This window comes from Mustelus asterias, chromosome 5 (genome assembly GCF_964213995.1).
Source record: "Mustelus asterias chromosome 5, sMusAst1.hap1.1, whole genome shotgun sequence".
Taxonomy (NCBI): domain Eukaryota; kingdom Metazoa; phylum Chordata; class Chondrichthyes; order Carcharhiniformes; family Triakidae; genus Mustelus; species Mustelus asterias.
In genome coordinates, this window is record NC_135805.1 from 106,227,081 (window position 1) to 106,244,858 (window position 17,778).

Here is a 17,778-nt window from a genome sequence, read left to right on the forward strand (position 1 = left end):
GGATTGCGGTCGGTACAGACTCGATGGGCCAAATGGCCTCCTTCTGTACTGTAGGGATTCTAAAATTACCATCTGCAATGGCAAGTGCAAATCCCAATAATCCAAGAAAAATCAAGCTTGTCTCTAATATCATCCCCAAATGAATGACTTGCTGATATTCACTGCCCAGACTTTAGTGAGAAAGGGTTGATAATGCAAGGTAAGGAAAGGTGGCCAATGACCAGAAGTTAGCAGCTTCAGAGAAATGGAGGGGGAAGAAGAACTGAACAGAGTTATATACAAACCTGCAAGAGTTTGGAGCTGTTGTGCCAATATCACAAAAGATCCTGAATACTGAATGGCCTGGGTCTGTGTCACTGTGCTCATTGCCAAGTCAGTATAATCTGTTAAAGAGAGAAAGACAGCAGTTTATATTTTGAGCTTGTATACTTCAAACATTAATAAGATTCTGGAATTACAGAAGGATCAACTATATAAAGCCAGAAACAGTTTTTTTTCAGAAACAGTCTCATTTTAGAGTTTGAAACAAATTTGCATCTAACTACTTTGCTAGTTCAAAGCAGTGATGTTCCCAGGAAATGTCTAAATGGGACAAATTCCATTCCTGCTGCCTGTTTCCCCATGGCTTTCGTTTCCATTGTTCTTCAATACAACCTACAGTTTGAGCACAGCTATCTATTGCATTAGGGTGTTGAAGCTTCACACAAAGAATAAGGCTAAATTGAATAGTTTTCAGATTAGTGAGGTGCAAATAGTGGTGTGCAACAGGAATCCAAACTCTGATGTCTTTGGGTTTCCATTAAAAAAATGTTTGTTCTCAGGATGTGGGTTACCCCTGAGAGCTTTAGGGGGTCAAACACAGCGTAGGGCTGGAATCATATGCAAGTCAGGCTTAGAGTGATGGGGTTCCCTATCCTGAAAGACATTAGTAAACCAACACTATGCGTTCGGGACGTGATAAAAATTAAATAAATTGGTGCAAAATAACTTGTGTAACATCACAACTCTCAACATCCTCCATCAATTTCTAATAAAGTGGCACAAGTCATTTAAAAATGTATTTTATTTTCTGAGAGTGAACTGTTAAGGTTTGCAGTATCCGGATTTCTCTAATCTGACAATCAGGTAGCTAGCTTTGAATAAATGGAATAAAACGTGTGGTCAAACTACTGGATTAAAACAGGTCAGAATACTGAAAAATCGTGGTCTCGTCATTGACCAAGTCTCAGCCAGGAGCTGGCTGCATGCTATTCACAGATTTAACAAGGCATTAAACTGTTTCTAGAAAAGTTGGGACAAAGTTACATCTAACAGTAATATCTTTCTCCCTTTGTCCTTCTTTAAACACCAAAATCATAGGACAGAATTATAGAATAGTCACAGTGCAGCAGAAAGCCATTTGCTTCACCACCACCACCTCCCACCCCCCCCCCCCCCCCCCCCCCCCACCCCCCGCCCAACACACAAGTCCATACCGGCTCTCTGCAAGTGCAATTTAGCTGATTCCACTCTCCTATCCTTTCCCTGTAGTTCTGCAAATTCTTCCCTTTAGCTGTGTATCTAATTCTTTTTTGAAGGCCACAACTGAATCTTTTCAGATTGTACATTCCAGATCGTAACTGTTTGCCTCATAAAAAAGCTTTTCCTCATATCAACTTTAATTCCTTTGCAATTGATCTTAAAAAGTTGTCCTCTGGTTTTCTGCCCTTTCTCTAATGCGAACCGCTTCTTTCGATCTACTCTGTTCACAGCCCTCATGATTTCGAACACCTCTATCAAATCCCCTTTCAACTTTCTCTGCTCTGAGGAGAACAGCCCAGCTTCTCCAATCTATCCACGTAACTGAATCTTTGATTCCTGGAATTATTCTTATGAACCTTTCCTGTACCCTTTCAAAAGACTTCACATCCTTCCTGAATAAACAGGTGAAGAGGAAATGATGTTGAAAATACATTTACTTACTGGATAGGTCAGATGGAATAAGTATGTGATAGTTGAAGTTTCTTTTTACAAGTATTCCTGAAATCCTTTGACCTTGATCAGCCTTTTTATCTGCCAAGCAGCCCATGACCTGCCAAAAATTAAATAATTAAGCTTAAAATGTGATTTTTCTTTTAACCATAACCTGACAAACAGTCAGAAGGATGCAACTCCCTCTGCCTGCCTTTCAAACTAAGTGTCAGTCAATGACTAAATGCTCTGAACATCAGCAAATAAAGGACTGAGAAAATCTGCAATTTAACAAAGTAAACAGAAATTGTATAATTACAGAAATTCATAAAGAGAAACATAGAAACATAGAAACCCTACAGTGCAGAAGGAGGCCATTCGGCCCATCGAGTCTGCACCGACCACAATCCCACCCAGGCCCTACCCCCACATATTTACCCACTAATCCCTCTAACCTACGCATCCCAGGACTCTAAGGGGCAATTTTTAACCTGGCCAATCAACCTAACCCGCACATCTTTGGACTGTGGGAGGAAACCGGAGCACCCGGAGGAAACCCACGCAGACACGAGGAGAATGTGCAAACTCCACACAGACAGTGACCCGAGCCGGGAATCGAACCCGGGACCCTGGAGCTGTGAAGCAGCAGTGCTAACCACTGTGCTACCGTGCCGCCCAAGAGAATTAAGAGCCAAGTGATATTCAAGGGAAAGAAGTCCATGAACCAATTTTGCCATTTCTGGAATTATTCTTTCATTTGCTGGTGCCGCCTCTGTTTAGGGTTAGGAATATTATTTGAAACCAGTTTCAATTTATCTACAAACGTAAGCCAAGTTGAATTTTTATTTAATGAGTTTAAGTTTGATACGTCGCATGGTATTTTGAATACTTATCATCTGCGCCCCTTCCTCTTTACAGCTAGAAGTGTTTGAACCCATCTAATATGAATATACAGCCAGCTATACTTCCCAATTCATTTGGATATAGAATTGAGGCACAAAAGGGATTGTGCACTCTCTCTACTAGTTACTAGTTGTCCTGTGCTGTTCACATTATTTTGGCCTTGGTAACGCTTCTGAGCAATAACATTTTACAATCCAAATGCAAATCAATAATGTGAGTTAGATAGAAATTAATAAACCTAAAAATGAAAACTTCACACACTGCACTCCGTAAGGTACCGGATATTGAGAAATGCGTAATTCAAAAGATCACACTGACGCAACAAAATAAAGTGAAAAATAAAAACTGCACAAGTTATTCCCTAGCGACTGCAATTCAACTGGAAATGTCTGGAGAAATAATACCGAGTGGTCACAAGGCTATGTGCACAACTTGAGAAGAATTAAGTATTAAAAAAAACAAATGAAGCACAATAAGTCCTTGCTGTTTTCTGGGTCACTGTAACAAAAAATTATAAAATCTTTGAAAAAAAACACCATCTCACCTGATCTTGCTGGATTATAACACTCATAGTCAATGCTACGCTGATTTGGTTAAATACAAAGTACCAGAAGATCCATGCAGGCATATATATGTGGCTTAATGCGTCACACATGACTATGCAGGTACAGCGCTGTTCCAATTTTCTAAGAACAAGTATTCATGGCCAATTTCACTCAGCAGTACATAGTACTCAATACAGCAAAAAAATCAACTGGCATCCACAGGAAGCTCTATAGGACTTTAGCAGTTGTTAGATTAGTTTCAATACATGTGGTGACAAATTCTGGCATGCAGCACTACTCCAGACTAATTACTTACATAGCTTTAGGAGGGCAAATCAGTTATCTTATGCTAAAATCTTGCAATCAAATTTATGTACCCGCTAACATGAAGCTGCTGCCAAAATCTCAGTATAATACAAGCATTAAGAGTATAATCAAATTCCAGGTGCTATTTCAACTAACAGAAGCACTTTTGTAATTATCTCTGGATTTGATATTTAATAAAATGCCCAAAGCCGCCTTGATTGCCTCAGGGAACTGATCCTGCAAGCAGGTGGACCATGTAAACCAGGAATCTCCCAGATTCAATCTTGGTCTATACTGAAATTGTCCTTGTACTCATTTCAAAGAGGTAAGATAGGGTGCCGAATAACTGAGTAAAATATAAATCAAAGTCAATGCTTGCAAGAGGAGAAAGTAAGGAGGAATTGGCAGGAATATTAGAACACCAGGGGGAAAAAAAAAGAAATTCTCTAGCCTGGCGTTACTGGACAAATATAGCCTTCCCATTAGAAAAGAAATGAAATTTTACCTTGGCCAATTTTTCACCTCTGAAGTACAATGTTACAGCTTCAGTGTTGCGTGGGTTGTGGACTTCAATATGAACTTCATCATTGTCTTCATATTCTCGGATAAGTGCCGCCTTCAGCCTGGCCATTTCATTCTGTTCACCGTGGACAAGCAACTGCAAAGAAATCCCAGATGGCTATAAATAGAAATGTGCAGCATCTGACAACAAAAGCGCAAAGCATATACATTCACTTCTCTGATTAAACCCAGATATCTATCTCTTTCATATTTGGGAAAAATAAGACAATATGGCGTGCAATTCTAATGTTCCCAATCTGGTCATCCTTTAGGGAAAGGTAGCAGAAACTGAATACCTGGCTTAGATCTGAGAGAAGAAAATCAGCCATGATTTCTGACCCCAAATGTGTGGATGTTAGGTTAGTGAAGCACAGATCGGCAATCCCCCTAACCAACGCCCCCCCTCCCCCCACAACGATTCGTATCCTGGGCTCATACATAAAGTCTGGCCAACTGGATGACCATGATGTGGAGATGCTGGCGTTGGACTAGGGTAAACACAGTAAAAAGTCTCACAACACCAGGTTAAAGTCCAACAGGTTTATTTGGTAGCAAAAGCCACTAGCTTTCGGAGCGCTGCCCCTTCATCAGAGTTTGTGTCTTTATATGCCCCGTTTGTGAACAGAACTCCCACTCACCTGACGAAGAGGTAGCGTTCCGAAAGCTAGTGGCTTTTGCTACCAAATAAACCTGTTGGACTTTAACCTGGTGTTGTGAGACTTCTAACTGAATGACAGCAGTAGTGCCTTTAATTGTGAAAATGTACTCTCATAGAAGTCAGCATCTTTGAGAGACAAGGGGAAGAGAAGAAGGAGAAATGTAGGGCATGAGGTTGGATTGAGGGGTGAGGTGTAAGATCTACAAAATATAAATTAAATAATTTTACAGTTCAGTACTAACCACGTGTGGTGGTTTTAATGCGCGAATAAATTCACTGGTCTGTTGGTAATCTGTATGTGCAGAAAATGAGATGTAATCTACTGACATCTTCAGTGGTAACTTCTGTCCAGACATGGTCGTTACCTCCTCAGGTTCTGACATAATGTGCTGCAATTGAAGAAACAGAAATATTGATAATACATCATCACCCGTGCCGAGTAATCATTAAGAAAGCACAAACTTTACATTATTGTCCATATTTACACAAAAAAGATTCAGCACCTCCTGTGTTTTTTTTTACTGTGACAAGTAGATGCTTCCGCAAAACCAAAAACTTTTTAAAAGATACTTAGTTTACAAAATAATCAAAAATGATCTATATGCCCTTGTATGTACACATCTCCCAAATCTTATTCAGTAAGATTATTTTAACAATCTCACTGAAAGAGGCACCATATCAGACTGCTGCCATCCTGGCTCTGCATACCGCTGTTCAGAGGGACTTACAGGATGTCACAGCTGTCCACCCCTGTTCTTCAACAGGGTAATGGATTTCTGAGGCTCCAGCCCCCCAAAAGAGTGGCAATGGCTCCATATGGGTCACAAACTTGCTTTCCTCTCTCAGGATGGCAGCATTCATGCTCCCATACCTGCCAATTCTCCGGTGACCTTGTTGTTGTCCGTCTGCCAGCCCAGCCGAGACCGGTGCAGTTCAACCTGGAATGCTGCAGTCTGAAGCCCAGAGTTCTAGGCCCAGATCTGTCTGAAGTTAACCTCCAAGAACCATCTGCACTATCCTCAACTAGAGATCAAAAGCTTTCCACTACCAAAACCGCAGCTACGAAGTGCGAGGAGTGGCAAAGACAATCTGAGTCTTTGGCATTCGGGCAATTCATGAGGGTGATTATTTATGTTTATATAATTGGCATCGTTCAAATTTATAAACGTGGATTAGAATGTGCAGTTTCTGGTGCTATTTATTCTTGTGTTGTCAGGAAGAGGATGATGTGATGGTGAGTCAGATAAATATTTTGAGTCTGTTGGTAAATGGGGCTGTCGACATCAGCATCCCTTCATGTTCCTATTCATCCACTTCCTATTGCATTTCCTCCACCTTCTTCACCTCCTCATGTTGTTTAATGTCATGTTCAGCTGTGTGAGGCTAAGGGAGTATGTGGGCTGGAATCTTATCACCGTTCACACCAGCGGGATTTTCCCATCCCGCTGCAGTGAACAGAGATTTGACTGGTTGTCGAATTCTCCAACCTCGCTGCAGCGGGAGGGTGGCATGAACGGCAGGCAAGATTGTGCCCGTAGGCTGGCACATCTCATGTGAAAATGGCATCAAATTAGCATTCCACACATAATTTGCCAGCAATCATTGTGTTGCCGAGATGGCGTCCAGCACACATCATGTTATCAGTGTGTTGATGCATCTAGGACGCCATTTCTTTATTGTCATGAAGCCATGTTGGGCCTAAATTTACCATTCAATTCTTCTTTCATTATTTCATTGATGCTTTACATAGTTAATTATTTTTGGAGTCCAGCGACTGGTGTTTTGCAAGCAGGTACAACATCCACACCCATAAACACCAAAATGTTAATCAATTAAGTCAGCTAAGTTCATTTCTTTTGCAATACCAGTTCAGGAAAGAATTTTTGCATCAGAGCTCCTTGTTTTCTTTCAAATCCTATCACGGGATGATTAACTATTTGAAACAGCTAGACAGGACCTCAGTTTAATTTCTTATCAACGCGCAAAAGGGTGAATTTTACTGTCCCGCCCACCATGGGAATTGGAGTGGGCAAGGGGCAGACCATGGAAAGGTCCATTGACTTCAGGTGGGATTTTCCAGTCTCAGGGCAACCACTTCCGGAAAATCCCACCCAGAGTCCTTTTCCCAGGGTAGGAGAATTAAAAACTAGGGAGCATAGGATTAAGGTGAGAGGGGAAATATTTAAAAGGATCCCGAGGGACAACTTCTTCATGCAGAGGGTGGTGTGTATATTAAATAAGCTGCCAGAGAACGTGGTTGCGGCAGGTACAATAGCAACATTTAAAAAGCATTTGGATAAATACATGAATGGGAAAGGATTAGAGGGATATTGGCCAAATGCAGACAATTGGGAATAGCTGGGAGGGTACCATGGACCGGATGGGCCAAAAGGCCTGTTTTCATACTGTATTAATCTGTGACTCTCTGAGTTAGGTATACACAAAGAACCACCCTTTGGATGATCTAATGAGAGGTTATGAATCACTGTTGACTTGAAGTCCAGCACAAGATGGAGACATTGTATCATCTACTGCTTTGTACCAACCAGTGATCAACAACAAGGGTGGCTACAGTGCTGTTTCAATACAAAGGTTACAATTTTCCCCCATGAAACAGCCAAGTTGGCTCTTTGACAACCTGCATACAAGAGATGTGGCAACATCTCTCTACAGCTCTGCAACTCGAGCCGATTCCCAACTAATTTCCCTCCCATAGCAGAAATGCTTAGTCTTCATTCGACACCTTGTGCAGGCATTTACCAACACTGGAAACTTGACGTGAAACTAACTCCAACTATAGATGGTGGAAATCTGAAATAAGAACTGAAAGGGTTGGATACACTCAGCACCTGTCGAGAGAGAAACAGTATTTTGCTTTTATTTTAATGTTCTGGTATATAGAACAGTTGGAGACCAGTTAACCCCCACAGTTAACAGAATTAACATTTCAAGTCAAATATGAATTTTTATCAGAACTCTATTAACTTTGCTTTTCTCTTTGCCTTTCATCTAAAATTTGAATAAACATCAAATGAGTACTTTGAGCAGTGTTCTTTTTCACTGAGGCTTAAGGTCAAACTGGCCTGTAGTTTGGGTTCCAGATAACAACAAAATTAAAAAACACTCAGGCAGTAAACTAAAACCAAATGAAATAATTTGACAAGTTTTCTTTTGTAAGTTTGCATACCTTGGCAAGGGTGCCTTCAACACAGTAACCTGCAATAATGACCCCATTTCTCTTATCAGTGCACCAACTTTCAAACAGTTCTCTGGACAAACCACTCTGCATCATGCCAGGAGAGGCCATCACCACACTTGGACCAATGTCATCAAAATGATCCATGCTCTTCAAAAAGAAAAAAGAAGCCAGTCAGAAATAAAGCAACGATAACCATCATAAAGTTTCCCCCCCCCCGCAACCCCCCCCCCCCAGTCACTTTCCAATCATCTCTATGTAACTAATTGGTAGACTTTTTAAAAAATCTATAGTTCAGCAGTTGCATTATACGGAAAAAATGGAATTCTACAGAATTTTATCAGAACAGATATCACTGAATTAATTTCATCAATTTCCCTAACCAGCAGCAGTATTGCCTATCAATAAGATTGTTTATTTAGTGCCAACTCATCATAAGTGGTTTGAGACATAGACTGAGTAAGGACTAGGCAGTGGGTTGGACTTAGTCTGTTTTGGAACCAACTGTTCTCAGTTTATCACATCTTATAGTCTCCATTAACTTTGCGTTGAAAATAACACATTGAAATTTTAAAAATATAGCTTTCTTGCTGCATTAAAAAATTCCACTTACACTGGCTAAATTCAGTTAACAACAACTGTCTCACCTTTAAGTTGCTGATGTGTTTGAAGACAAAAGGGTTGTTGATGCTGATTTGTTTCCGAATTTTCTCGTTCATGGCATTGACATAGGTTTGGTATACAGCCATACACTTTTTTGCCAGGGATGAGGCATAGTAAATGGGGATGTCATGCAGCTCAGGATGGTTCTGCCAATATTCATCTGCACATAAAAGTAAACTCTTCAGTAGAAGGTTTTTTAACTTCACTGTTTTGTTGCATCTTTCATTTCCCCTGTATCCAAGCCTTTTTATTTCAGAATGACTAAGTACATGCTGGGTATGATTAAGTCAAACGCAGTGTCAATTTAAACCACAATCTTATTGAAGTTTCCTACATGTCTACTCATATGTAGATGAATGGGATATCCCTTCAATTCGACCAATGACAAAGAACATCTGATGGGGAAGGGGAGGCAAGAAGCTAAGTTCAGGTTACGTGATGTAGATACAGTCTTCCACAAACTGTGGTACAAGGAACATACTGGACACCAAGCCAGATATTACAGATAACTAAAAGCTTGGCCAAAGAGCTGGGTTTTATGAAGGGTCTTAAAGGTACAAACAAAGTTGGAGGCAGGGAGATTCGGAGAGAGAATGAAAGCGCAGGGCCTAGTGTGCTAAAGGTTGAACCATCAATGGTAGAATGAAGGGAAGAAGGGCTGCACAAGTTGCGAGAGTTAAAAGAATAGAGTAATGGGGGAGGTTTGAAGCCAGAGGTTACAGAAAAAGGGAGGGTAGGGCCTGGACTGATTTAAAAGGATGACAATTTTGGATTAAAGGTTTTAGGGAGACCCAAAGCCAATGCAGGTCAGGAAGGAGTGATGGTGAGTGGGACAGGATATGATCATAGAATCATACAGTGCAGAAGGAGGCCATTCAGCCCATTGAGTCTGCACCGACCACAATCCCACCCAGGCCCTATCCCTATAACCCCATGCATTTGCCCCAGCTAGTCCCTCTGAAACTAAGGAGCAATTTAGCACGGTCAATCCAACTAACCCACTCATCTTTAGAGTATGGGAGGAAACTAGAGCACCTGGAGGAAACCCACGCAGACACAGGGAGAATGTACAAACTCACACAGACAGTGACCCAAGCCGGGAATGGAACCCGGGTCCCTGACGCTGTGAGGCAGCAGTGCCAACCAGTATGCCACCATGCCTATAAAGTTAAATGAAGTTTATATCTCATGGAGAATGGGAGCCTGGTGTGGTGAACATTGAAGTAGTCAATTCTGGAAGTGCAATCAGGGACAAATAAGAGCTTCAGCAGCAGTTGGACAATGGCAGATGTGAAGGCAGGCAATGTTATGAGGTTAAAAACAGGCAGGCTCTGTGAATGAAAAGTTACAAGGTCAGATGCTCCATTCCGGATAGACAAAAATGTCAAGGTTGAAACAATGTGGTTCAACCTGGGACAGATGTGGAAGGGTCTGAATCTGTCAAAAATGCAGAATGTGTATCTGGGGCTAAGACCGACATCTCCACCCTGAAATGCCCCCACATACTGGTTCAAATTTACAAAAAAAAACGAGAATGGGGAGATAAATCAGATTTATAACATTTACCTAAAATCAGCAGCAGCTCTTGCGCACGTCCTAGAGCAAAGACAGGAATGAGGCAACGTCCTCCTCGATTTACAATGTCATGCACAGTGTTGCAGAATCGAGCTTCACGCTCTTCACGCTTTTCATGGATGTGGGTACCATATGTGGATTCCTGCATGAAAAATAGCAGTTAGTACAGTAAGGAAATGGAAAAGAATGGGAAACTGGAGTTGAAGTAGATGATCAGCCGTGATCATACTTAGTGGTGGTGTAGGTTTGAGAGGCTGTACGGCCTACTCTTGCTCCTATTTCTTATGTCGTGAACCGAATATGAAATGAGTCTGCATTCTACGGTTGCAGATTGGAGCAGAAACAAAAACTCAAGAGACAGTCCTATTCAAAATACTTTTTCAAGTCTTAAATCTCGTTGGTTAGGGAGAGACACTATCAGTCCTGCAGTCACCCAGGTCCTAAATCCAGTATTGCATTTCCAACAAATTGGGGCTCAAAATATTTTTAAGCCAAAAGGTGAATTCCAAAGGTCTAACTGCACACTGGGCAAGATGACCTGCTCTATCAAGACTTGGCCCAATGTTTTACAGTCAATTCAACCACAGAATATTTAGAACCTGAAATTTAAAAATCTTACAGAACTACCAGGAGAGACAAAAGCCTAATGGAACTGCTCAGGTAAAAATATCAGGGAAAAAAATCCACCCTGACGAGCAAATCCTTCATAATTTAAATAAAAAAGTTGAATAATGAATTTTATGCATTGCAATTCAAGAAATTTCCTTCTCTTCTAAGCATCGACATACACACTTTAGTGCATCAGAAATAAGATGCAAAACTTACTGATTTTATTTTTTGTTTTGTATACCTTCTGTATTACAATCTTCACGAACAAGAAAAGGCAACCTACTATTATAAGAATATCAGGTCTGACACTGGGAATCTCCGCTGCCATTAAGTGTCTATCCTCTTGCCGTGAAAAGTCTCCAGTGTACAAAATCTGCATGGAAGCAATTAGCCATTAAAAAAAAACAATATTGACAGTTACTGAGTTTTATAGACACTGAAATAAGAGACAGTTCTGTCCAGGTATTATGAGCTAAATCTATTATACATTAAAAATAATAGGAAGGTCACAACATTCTATTCTATGATGTACTGAAAACTCCCATGTCAATCTGACTCGAAGGAAAATCTTATTATAAAAACATCCACATCAGTAATACCAGTTTCACATAGAGCAATGCTCAGGTTTTTTTTAATGTCAGGTATTTTTCTAACATTGGTAATACAATGACTTATACCAAAATTAGCCATACCGCGCTCCCCCCACCCCCCAAAACAGAGGAACTATTTCATCTCAACTCCCACTAACCCTTGGTTCAATGATATACTCCCATCCCACTCTCTAATCCAATTGGCCAGAAGACAGCACTTGATCTTGACAATCTATGTGCAAAGCCACAGAAAATCCACTAGTATTATAATACAAAGATGTATTGTAAAAGACTGAGAATTATGAATGTAACATCCTTGTTCAAAAAGAGGTGCAAAGATGATGCCAGTAGCTACAGAGCAGTCAGTTTGACTTTAGTGGTACGGAACCTGCGGAAACTATGGTTCGGGACAACATTAAGGAAAAATTATGTTTAACTAACTTGCTGCCGTTTTTGAGGTGGGAACAGAGAAGGTTGATAAGGGCAATACTATTGATATGATGTATATGCATTTTACACAGTGCCACGCAACTAACTTGTGAACATAATTTAGGCACTTGGATAAGAAATTGGCCGACTGACATGATACAGAGAGCAGTGATGAATGATTGTTTTTCAGATTGGAGGAAGGTTTGTAATGGGGTTCCCAAAGGGTCAGTGTTGGGACCCTTGCTCTTCCTGCTATATATTAATGTGGTGTGCAGGGCATGATTTCAAAATGTGTGGATGATATGAGGATTGGGAGTGTTGTCAACAGTGAAGGTGATAGTCTTGAACTTTAAAAGAATATAGACACATTGGCGGATTGGGCAAACAAGTGGCAGATGAAGTTCAATGTAGAGAGATGTGAGGTGATTCATTTTGGCAGGAAGAATGTGGAGAGATAATACAAATTAAAGGGAGTAAGTCTGATAAAGGTGCAGGAACAAAGGGACCATGGTATATATAAAGCATTGGAGGTGGCAGGGCATGTTAAGAGAGCGGTTAATAAAGCATATGGTATCCTTGGTTTTATTAATAGGGGCATTAAGCACAAGAGTGAGGAGATCATGTTGAACTTATGTTAGATACTAGTTAAGCCTTATCTGGAGTACTGCATCCAGTTCTAGGCGGCATACTTGAGGAAGGATGTGAAGGCATTGGAGGGAGCACAGTGGAGACTCACGAGAATGATTTTGGGGATAGCCAACTGTAGCTATAGGGATAGATTGGAGAGATTGGGTCTGCTTTCCTTGGAGAAAAGCAAACCGAAGGGAGGTTTGACAGAGGTGTTCAAGATCCTGAAAGGGCTGAGCAGGGTAAATAGTGAGAAATTATCATGCAAAAGTACATCAAGCACTAGAGAGCACAGATTCAAAATAATGGGCAAAAGGAGGAGAAGAGACTTGAGGAAAACTCTTTTTCATCAGAGGGTGGTTGGAGTCTGGAACGAACTTCATGGAAGGGTGATGGAGGCAGGTTTGTTCGAGGTATTCAAAAGGATTGCGATCTGAAAAGAGAGAATGTGCCCAGATATGGGGCTAAGGCAGGGGAGTGGGATTAGATAGAATGCTTTTTCAGACAGCCAGTGCAGACTTGATGGGCCACATGGCTTCCTTCTGCACTGCAAAGATTCTCAAAGGTTCTGACAACAGGGTGACGATAGAAATGTTAGGCCATCATTTTTCTTTTAGAAGCTGATACATTTGTTGTATATTTTGACATGTTATCATTTGCAACTTTTTTCATACATACCTTCACCCCAGCTATTTCAATCATGAACATGGCTGCTCCCAGGACGTGGCCTGCATGGTAACACCAGAATTTGATACCTGCCACTTCCTTCACCTCATGAAAGTTGATGGTTTCAATCTTATCCATACTTTCTTCTAGATCCGATTCTGTGTACAGCATGTCATCTGCTGAGATATTACTTAATGTACAAATAAGACACATGTTAAGGGCCAATGCATCGATTGTAATATTAAGAGCTCACATGAATCAATACAAAAGTTGGAAAATCTCTACGATGCGTTTTGTGAATTCTAAGTCCTGGAAGTGGGTGATTTACTTCACTGCACTGAGCTCCCAAGAAATTCCAGGTTAGAGAGCCAATTTGTGCAGAGTTCAGCCGATCTCAGCTGCTGTCACCCAGCAGCCAAAGTGGAAAATACATTTATGGATATCAGTCAAGGATGGAACTGGGTTTTCATGTCTTCGATGTTCAAAATCTTTCCAACAGCCATTAGCAATGCCCTTCACAAACGCATGCACCCAAATCAAGAGCTAAACACGCACCTCAAAAGGTGGCAATGCGATCAAAATAAAAGATCAGACTTTTAGGATTTGGTATCCAAACTCAAAAAATATTTTCTTTTCTGTAAAGTGATAAAAGACAGGGTGCTCTGGAAGACAAGCACGGGGCAATTCATTTCAGCTGAAATTCAACTGGAAAAGGAGGAAGGAAGGAGGTGGTCTGTGCACGTTTTAGTTGTCAATTTTCAGTATGTTATACAGGAAGATTTTGGAATGTAATGCTGTAAAGAAGTCACCTTTTTCAGAGCATACAGTCAGCAAAGGCAGCCGAAGAATTAATGCTGCAAAGGGGAAGTTTGGGGACAGCATTATTAATTTGGTACTAAGAATAACATTAAATGTGAAATGCACAGGTTTCCACTCACCTGACCTTGACATAATCAGATAACAGCCAGCGATATATAGCTTTTGTAGCATGGGTCATGAAAGTTCTGCCTTTAAAACTGGTCTTTTGCAGGAACCATGGGAGTGCACCACAGTGATCTAAATGGAAACTGTTAAAAGGTAAAATTAAAATAGAAAATTTATACATGTACAAATGCAGCCAGATATATAGCTTCTGCTTGCAAAAAAGGTTTTTGCTTTAAATCAAGCTACATACATAGTTACAGAAAATGCTGGAAAATTTCAGCAGGTCTGACAGCAACTGTAATCATAGAATCCTACAGTGCAGAAAGAGGCCTTTCGGCCCACCGAGTCTGCAGCAACCACAATCCCACCCAAGCCTTATCCACATATCTACCCACTGACCCCTCTAACCTATGCATCCCGGGACACCAAGGGGCAATTTAGAATGGCCAATCAACCTAGTCTGCACATCTTTGGACTGTGGGAGGAAACCGGAGCACCCGGAGGAAACCCACGCAGACACGAGGAGATTGTGCAAACTCCACACAGACAGCGACCCAAGCCGGGATTCGAACCCAGGTCCCTGGAGCTGTGAAGCAGCAGTGCTAACCACTGTGCTACCGTGCCGCCCCGTGCTGTGGAGAGAGAATAGAGCCAACATTTTGAGTCTGGATGACCCTTCATCAGAGCTGGGGCCTTCGTGAGCTCTGGTGAAGGGTCATCCAGATTTTCCAGCATTTTCTGTTTTTGTTTCAGATTCCAGCATCCACTGATATAATTACTTTAACAAAAGGTATATCTTCCTTCTTATATCACTCACATCATTAATACTTCTGAAATGTTTAGAATATGCAAAATAAAATACTTTCAGTGGTATGGAGCTCTTAGACCAACACAGCTTAAGATTCATACAAAAATACTGGTGCATCTAGCCAGACCCATAAAGTTATAATTTCTTGGGCACAAATATATATCCAGAGCCACACAATCAAGCCGCAAAAAAATCTAGGTCAATTTTAGAGGAAGTTCTCGACAGGTTTCTCTGACCCTTTTAGGCAATCAAAAGTAGACCAAGAGATCTCACTGACTCTGGTTTATACTACACGGTACCTATTTCTTCTATGTGCGATCTCCATCCCCCACCAGAAACAGGTCCATCTCTGTCTTAAACAAATACAGTGAATCAGCTTTCACCACACAAGGCAACAACCTGTTCACAGGCCTATTGGTTATTGAGAAAAAAAACTGACCAGCAAACAACCTAATCCTCTCCTTATGGAATTTGTGCCTCCTGGTTAGATCTAACTTATCCAGTTGAAATAATTTATCCCTGAAAAAACAATCTAGTCCCACAATTGCCTTCTAAACCATGATCAAGTTGCCGCCAAGTCAAAATTTCTCACAAAAATATAGAACTGTATGTCTAAGTTTGAAGATTAAATTAAGTTGCGTCGATGGAGTTTCAAAAGGGGCATAGTAAGTCCACGGACAAAACTGTGGCAGAGTTCAGTGTGGAAAGTGTGAGATCATCCAGTTGGATCTGAGACAAACCAATTGGAAAATGGTGAGAGAGACTGGGAGCTGAAAAGGAGCAAAGTCATTTAGATACCCACGTACACAAATCTCTAAAGGCTAGTCTACAAGTCCAAAAAATAAACAAAAAGTTAATAGCCATTAGCTCAAGGGGGCTGGAATACAAAAATGAAAAGGTAATGGTCAGACTCTATATTAAGTGCTTCACTCAGTTTTTGGATCCTCAAGAAGGATAATATTGACCTTGCAAGGAATACAGTGCACTCAGCAGAATGGCACCAAGGTTTAAAAGCTTAATCTATGATGACAGGTTCCATTAATTTGCCTTTTATTTTCATAGTTTAAAAGAGTGAGAGATGATCTAATCAAGGTCTTGAAGAGACAATTCTTTTTTTCCTTTATGTAGGAAATCAATAAGGTATATGTAGAGAAACTATTTTCTCTATAAAATAAAATAAAAATACTGCGGACGTTGAAACATGAAACAAAAACAGAAAAATACTGGAAAATCTCAGCTGGTCTGACAGCAGCTGTGGGGAGAGAGCCAGTGTTTCGAGTCTGGGTGACCCTTCGTCAGGGCATACTATTTTCTCTAGTGGGGGAATCAATAACAAGGGAACATTATCTTAAAATTCAGCAATTTAGGAAAGAAATCAGGATGCACTTTTTCTACACAAAGGGTATTGGAAATAAGGGACCTGCTCTCCCAAAAATCACAGATGTTGGCCAATTCAAATCTTCAAGGCTGAGAGTTGATGGGTCCATATTCAATAAGGTATCTAGGGATATGGAAAATTGGCAGGGAAATGAAGTTGAGGTTGAGATCAGCAATGATCTAACCTCATGGGAGAGTAGCCTCAAGGGGCCTACTTCTGTTCCTATAAACAATAGCCACAAGATTTTTTGTATTTGAAAAGCTCAAGTGCATTTCTGTTACAACTGAATCCCAACAAAACTTAAACTAGCTCTCAAGCCCTAAACTTCAGTGACCTGTTTAACAAACTGATTATGTACAGTGTATGCATCTGAGTCTGAATATTGTGATTGGGTCAGAGAAAGCAAAACGTTTGCTTCAATTCTCTTTTTGAATCCATTTAGCAATTTCTAAACATTGAGAGAGGAAGTAATTTTACTTACTGACTAATAAGGAGAAGGTCTATCTCTGCAGGATCAATCAAATCAATGTATGGGAGTGCATCCATTCCCTCGAGCCCAGGGTGGATCCCACAATCCAACTGCACAAAATGAAATTCAGATGAAGAAAAGCCAAAAAGCGTCCATTTCAACATATTAACGAGCAACCAGATACACACCTAACACAAACCGCAAAGTTACACAAAACAAATCTCCTTAATCAGACCATATTGTCAGCATTGCAAATTTGTATTATTCATTCATAGAGGTGCCATTCCACTGGCTAGTGTCCAAATCAACTATTAAGTCAGTCTAATGTATTCATCTGCAGATAAATTAATCCTGCTCCAGCCCCTTATCAACTTATGGTTAACAGAAATTAGTATGAAAATCAACTTTTTCAAATGTGTACCTTACCAATAAATGTGAATTAGAGTAGATTTGCAAGAACTTCATTGCATAGATTCTTTACAAATCTAGGCAAGAACTGTCCATATAAAAGTTGCAATAATTAATTTCTGCTAGCGGATCAACTTTACTGACTGACAACCAATGACTGACTCTGAAGACAAATGTACACTTTTGTAGTCATCATACCATGATTTTCCTTCCTTTGAATTCCACAATGATGCATGATCTTCCCACCTCTTGTCCAGCTCCTCTGTTAACAATCCATGAAAAACAATTAGTTGTTAAACCTATACAATGAAAAGCAGCACTTTCTACTGTATAAATTTAAATAACTATAAATAAAAAACATTTTCCAATGACGTTCTATGTCACTGGGTCAAAATTGAAGCTTGAATTTTGCCATCATTGCCACAGTGTTTGTTCTAAAGAGAAAGTACTGCTGCAGATGACTCCAATGTTAAGGACGACATGAGTGATGGAACATGCCCAATCTGCAGTCTC

At 40.5% G+C, this 17,778-nt stretch overlaps 1 protein-coding gene across 1 annotated transcript in view; it reads right to left on the minus strand.

Annotated features, from left to right (window-relative positions):
- Positions 1–17,778, minus strand: part of cpsf3 (cleavage and polyadenylation specific factor 3) — a 29,955-nt gene that overhangs the window by 11,395 nt on the left and 782 nt on the right. Inside the window, exons 2-13 of the mRNA XM_078213170.1 lie at positions 17,464–17,527; positions 16,870–16,967; positions 14,217–14,345; positions 13,291–13,468; positions 11,250–11,339; positions 10,349–10,499; positions 8,767–8,942; positions 8,111–8,269; positions 5,166–5,312; positions 4,210–4,362; positions 1,963–2,071; positions 285–383 (exon numbers count right to left, since the gene is read on the minus strand). Of these exons, the coding sequence (XP_078069296.1) occupies positions 285–383; positions 1,963–2,071; positions 4,210–4,362; positions 5,166–5,312; positions 8,111–8,269; positions 8,767–8,942; positions 10,349–10,499; positions 11,250–11,339; positions 13,291–13,468; positions 14,217–14,345; positions 16,870–16,967; positions 17,464–17,527 (1,553 nt within the window). The remainder of the gene's footprint in view (positions 1–284; positions 384–1,962; positions 2,072–4,209; positions 4,363–5,165; positions 5,313–8,110; positions 8,270–8,766; positions 8,943–10,348; positions 10,500–11,249; positions 11,340–13,290; positions 13,469–14,216; positions 14,346–16,869; positions 16,968–17,463; positions 17,528–17,778) is intronic.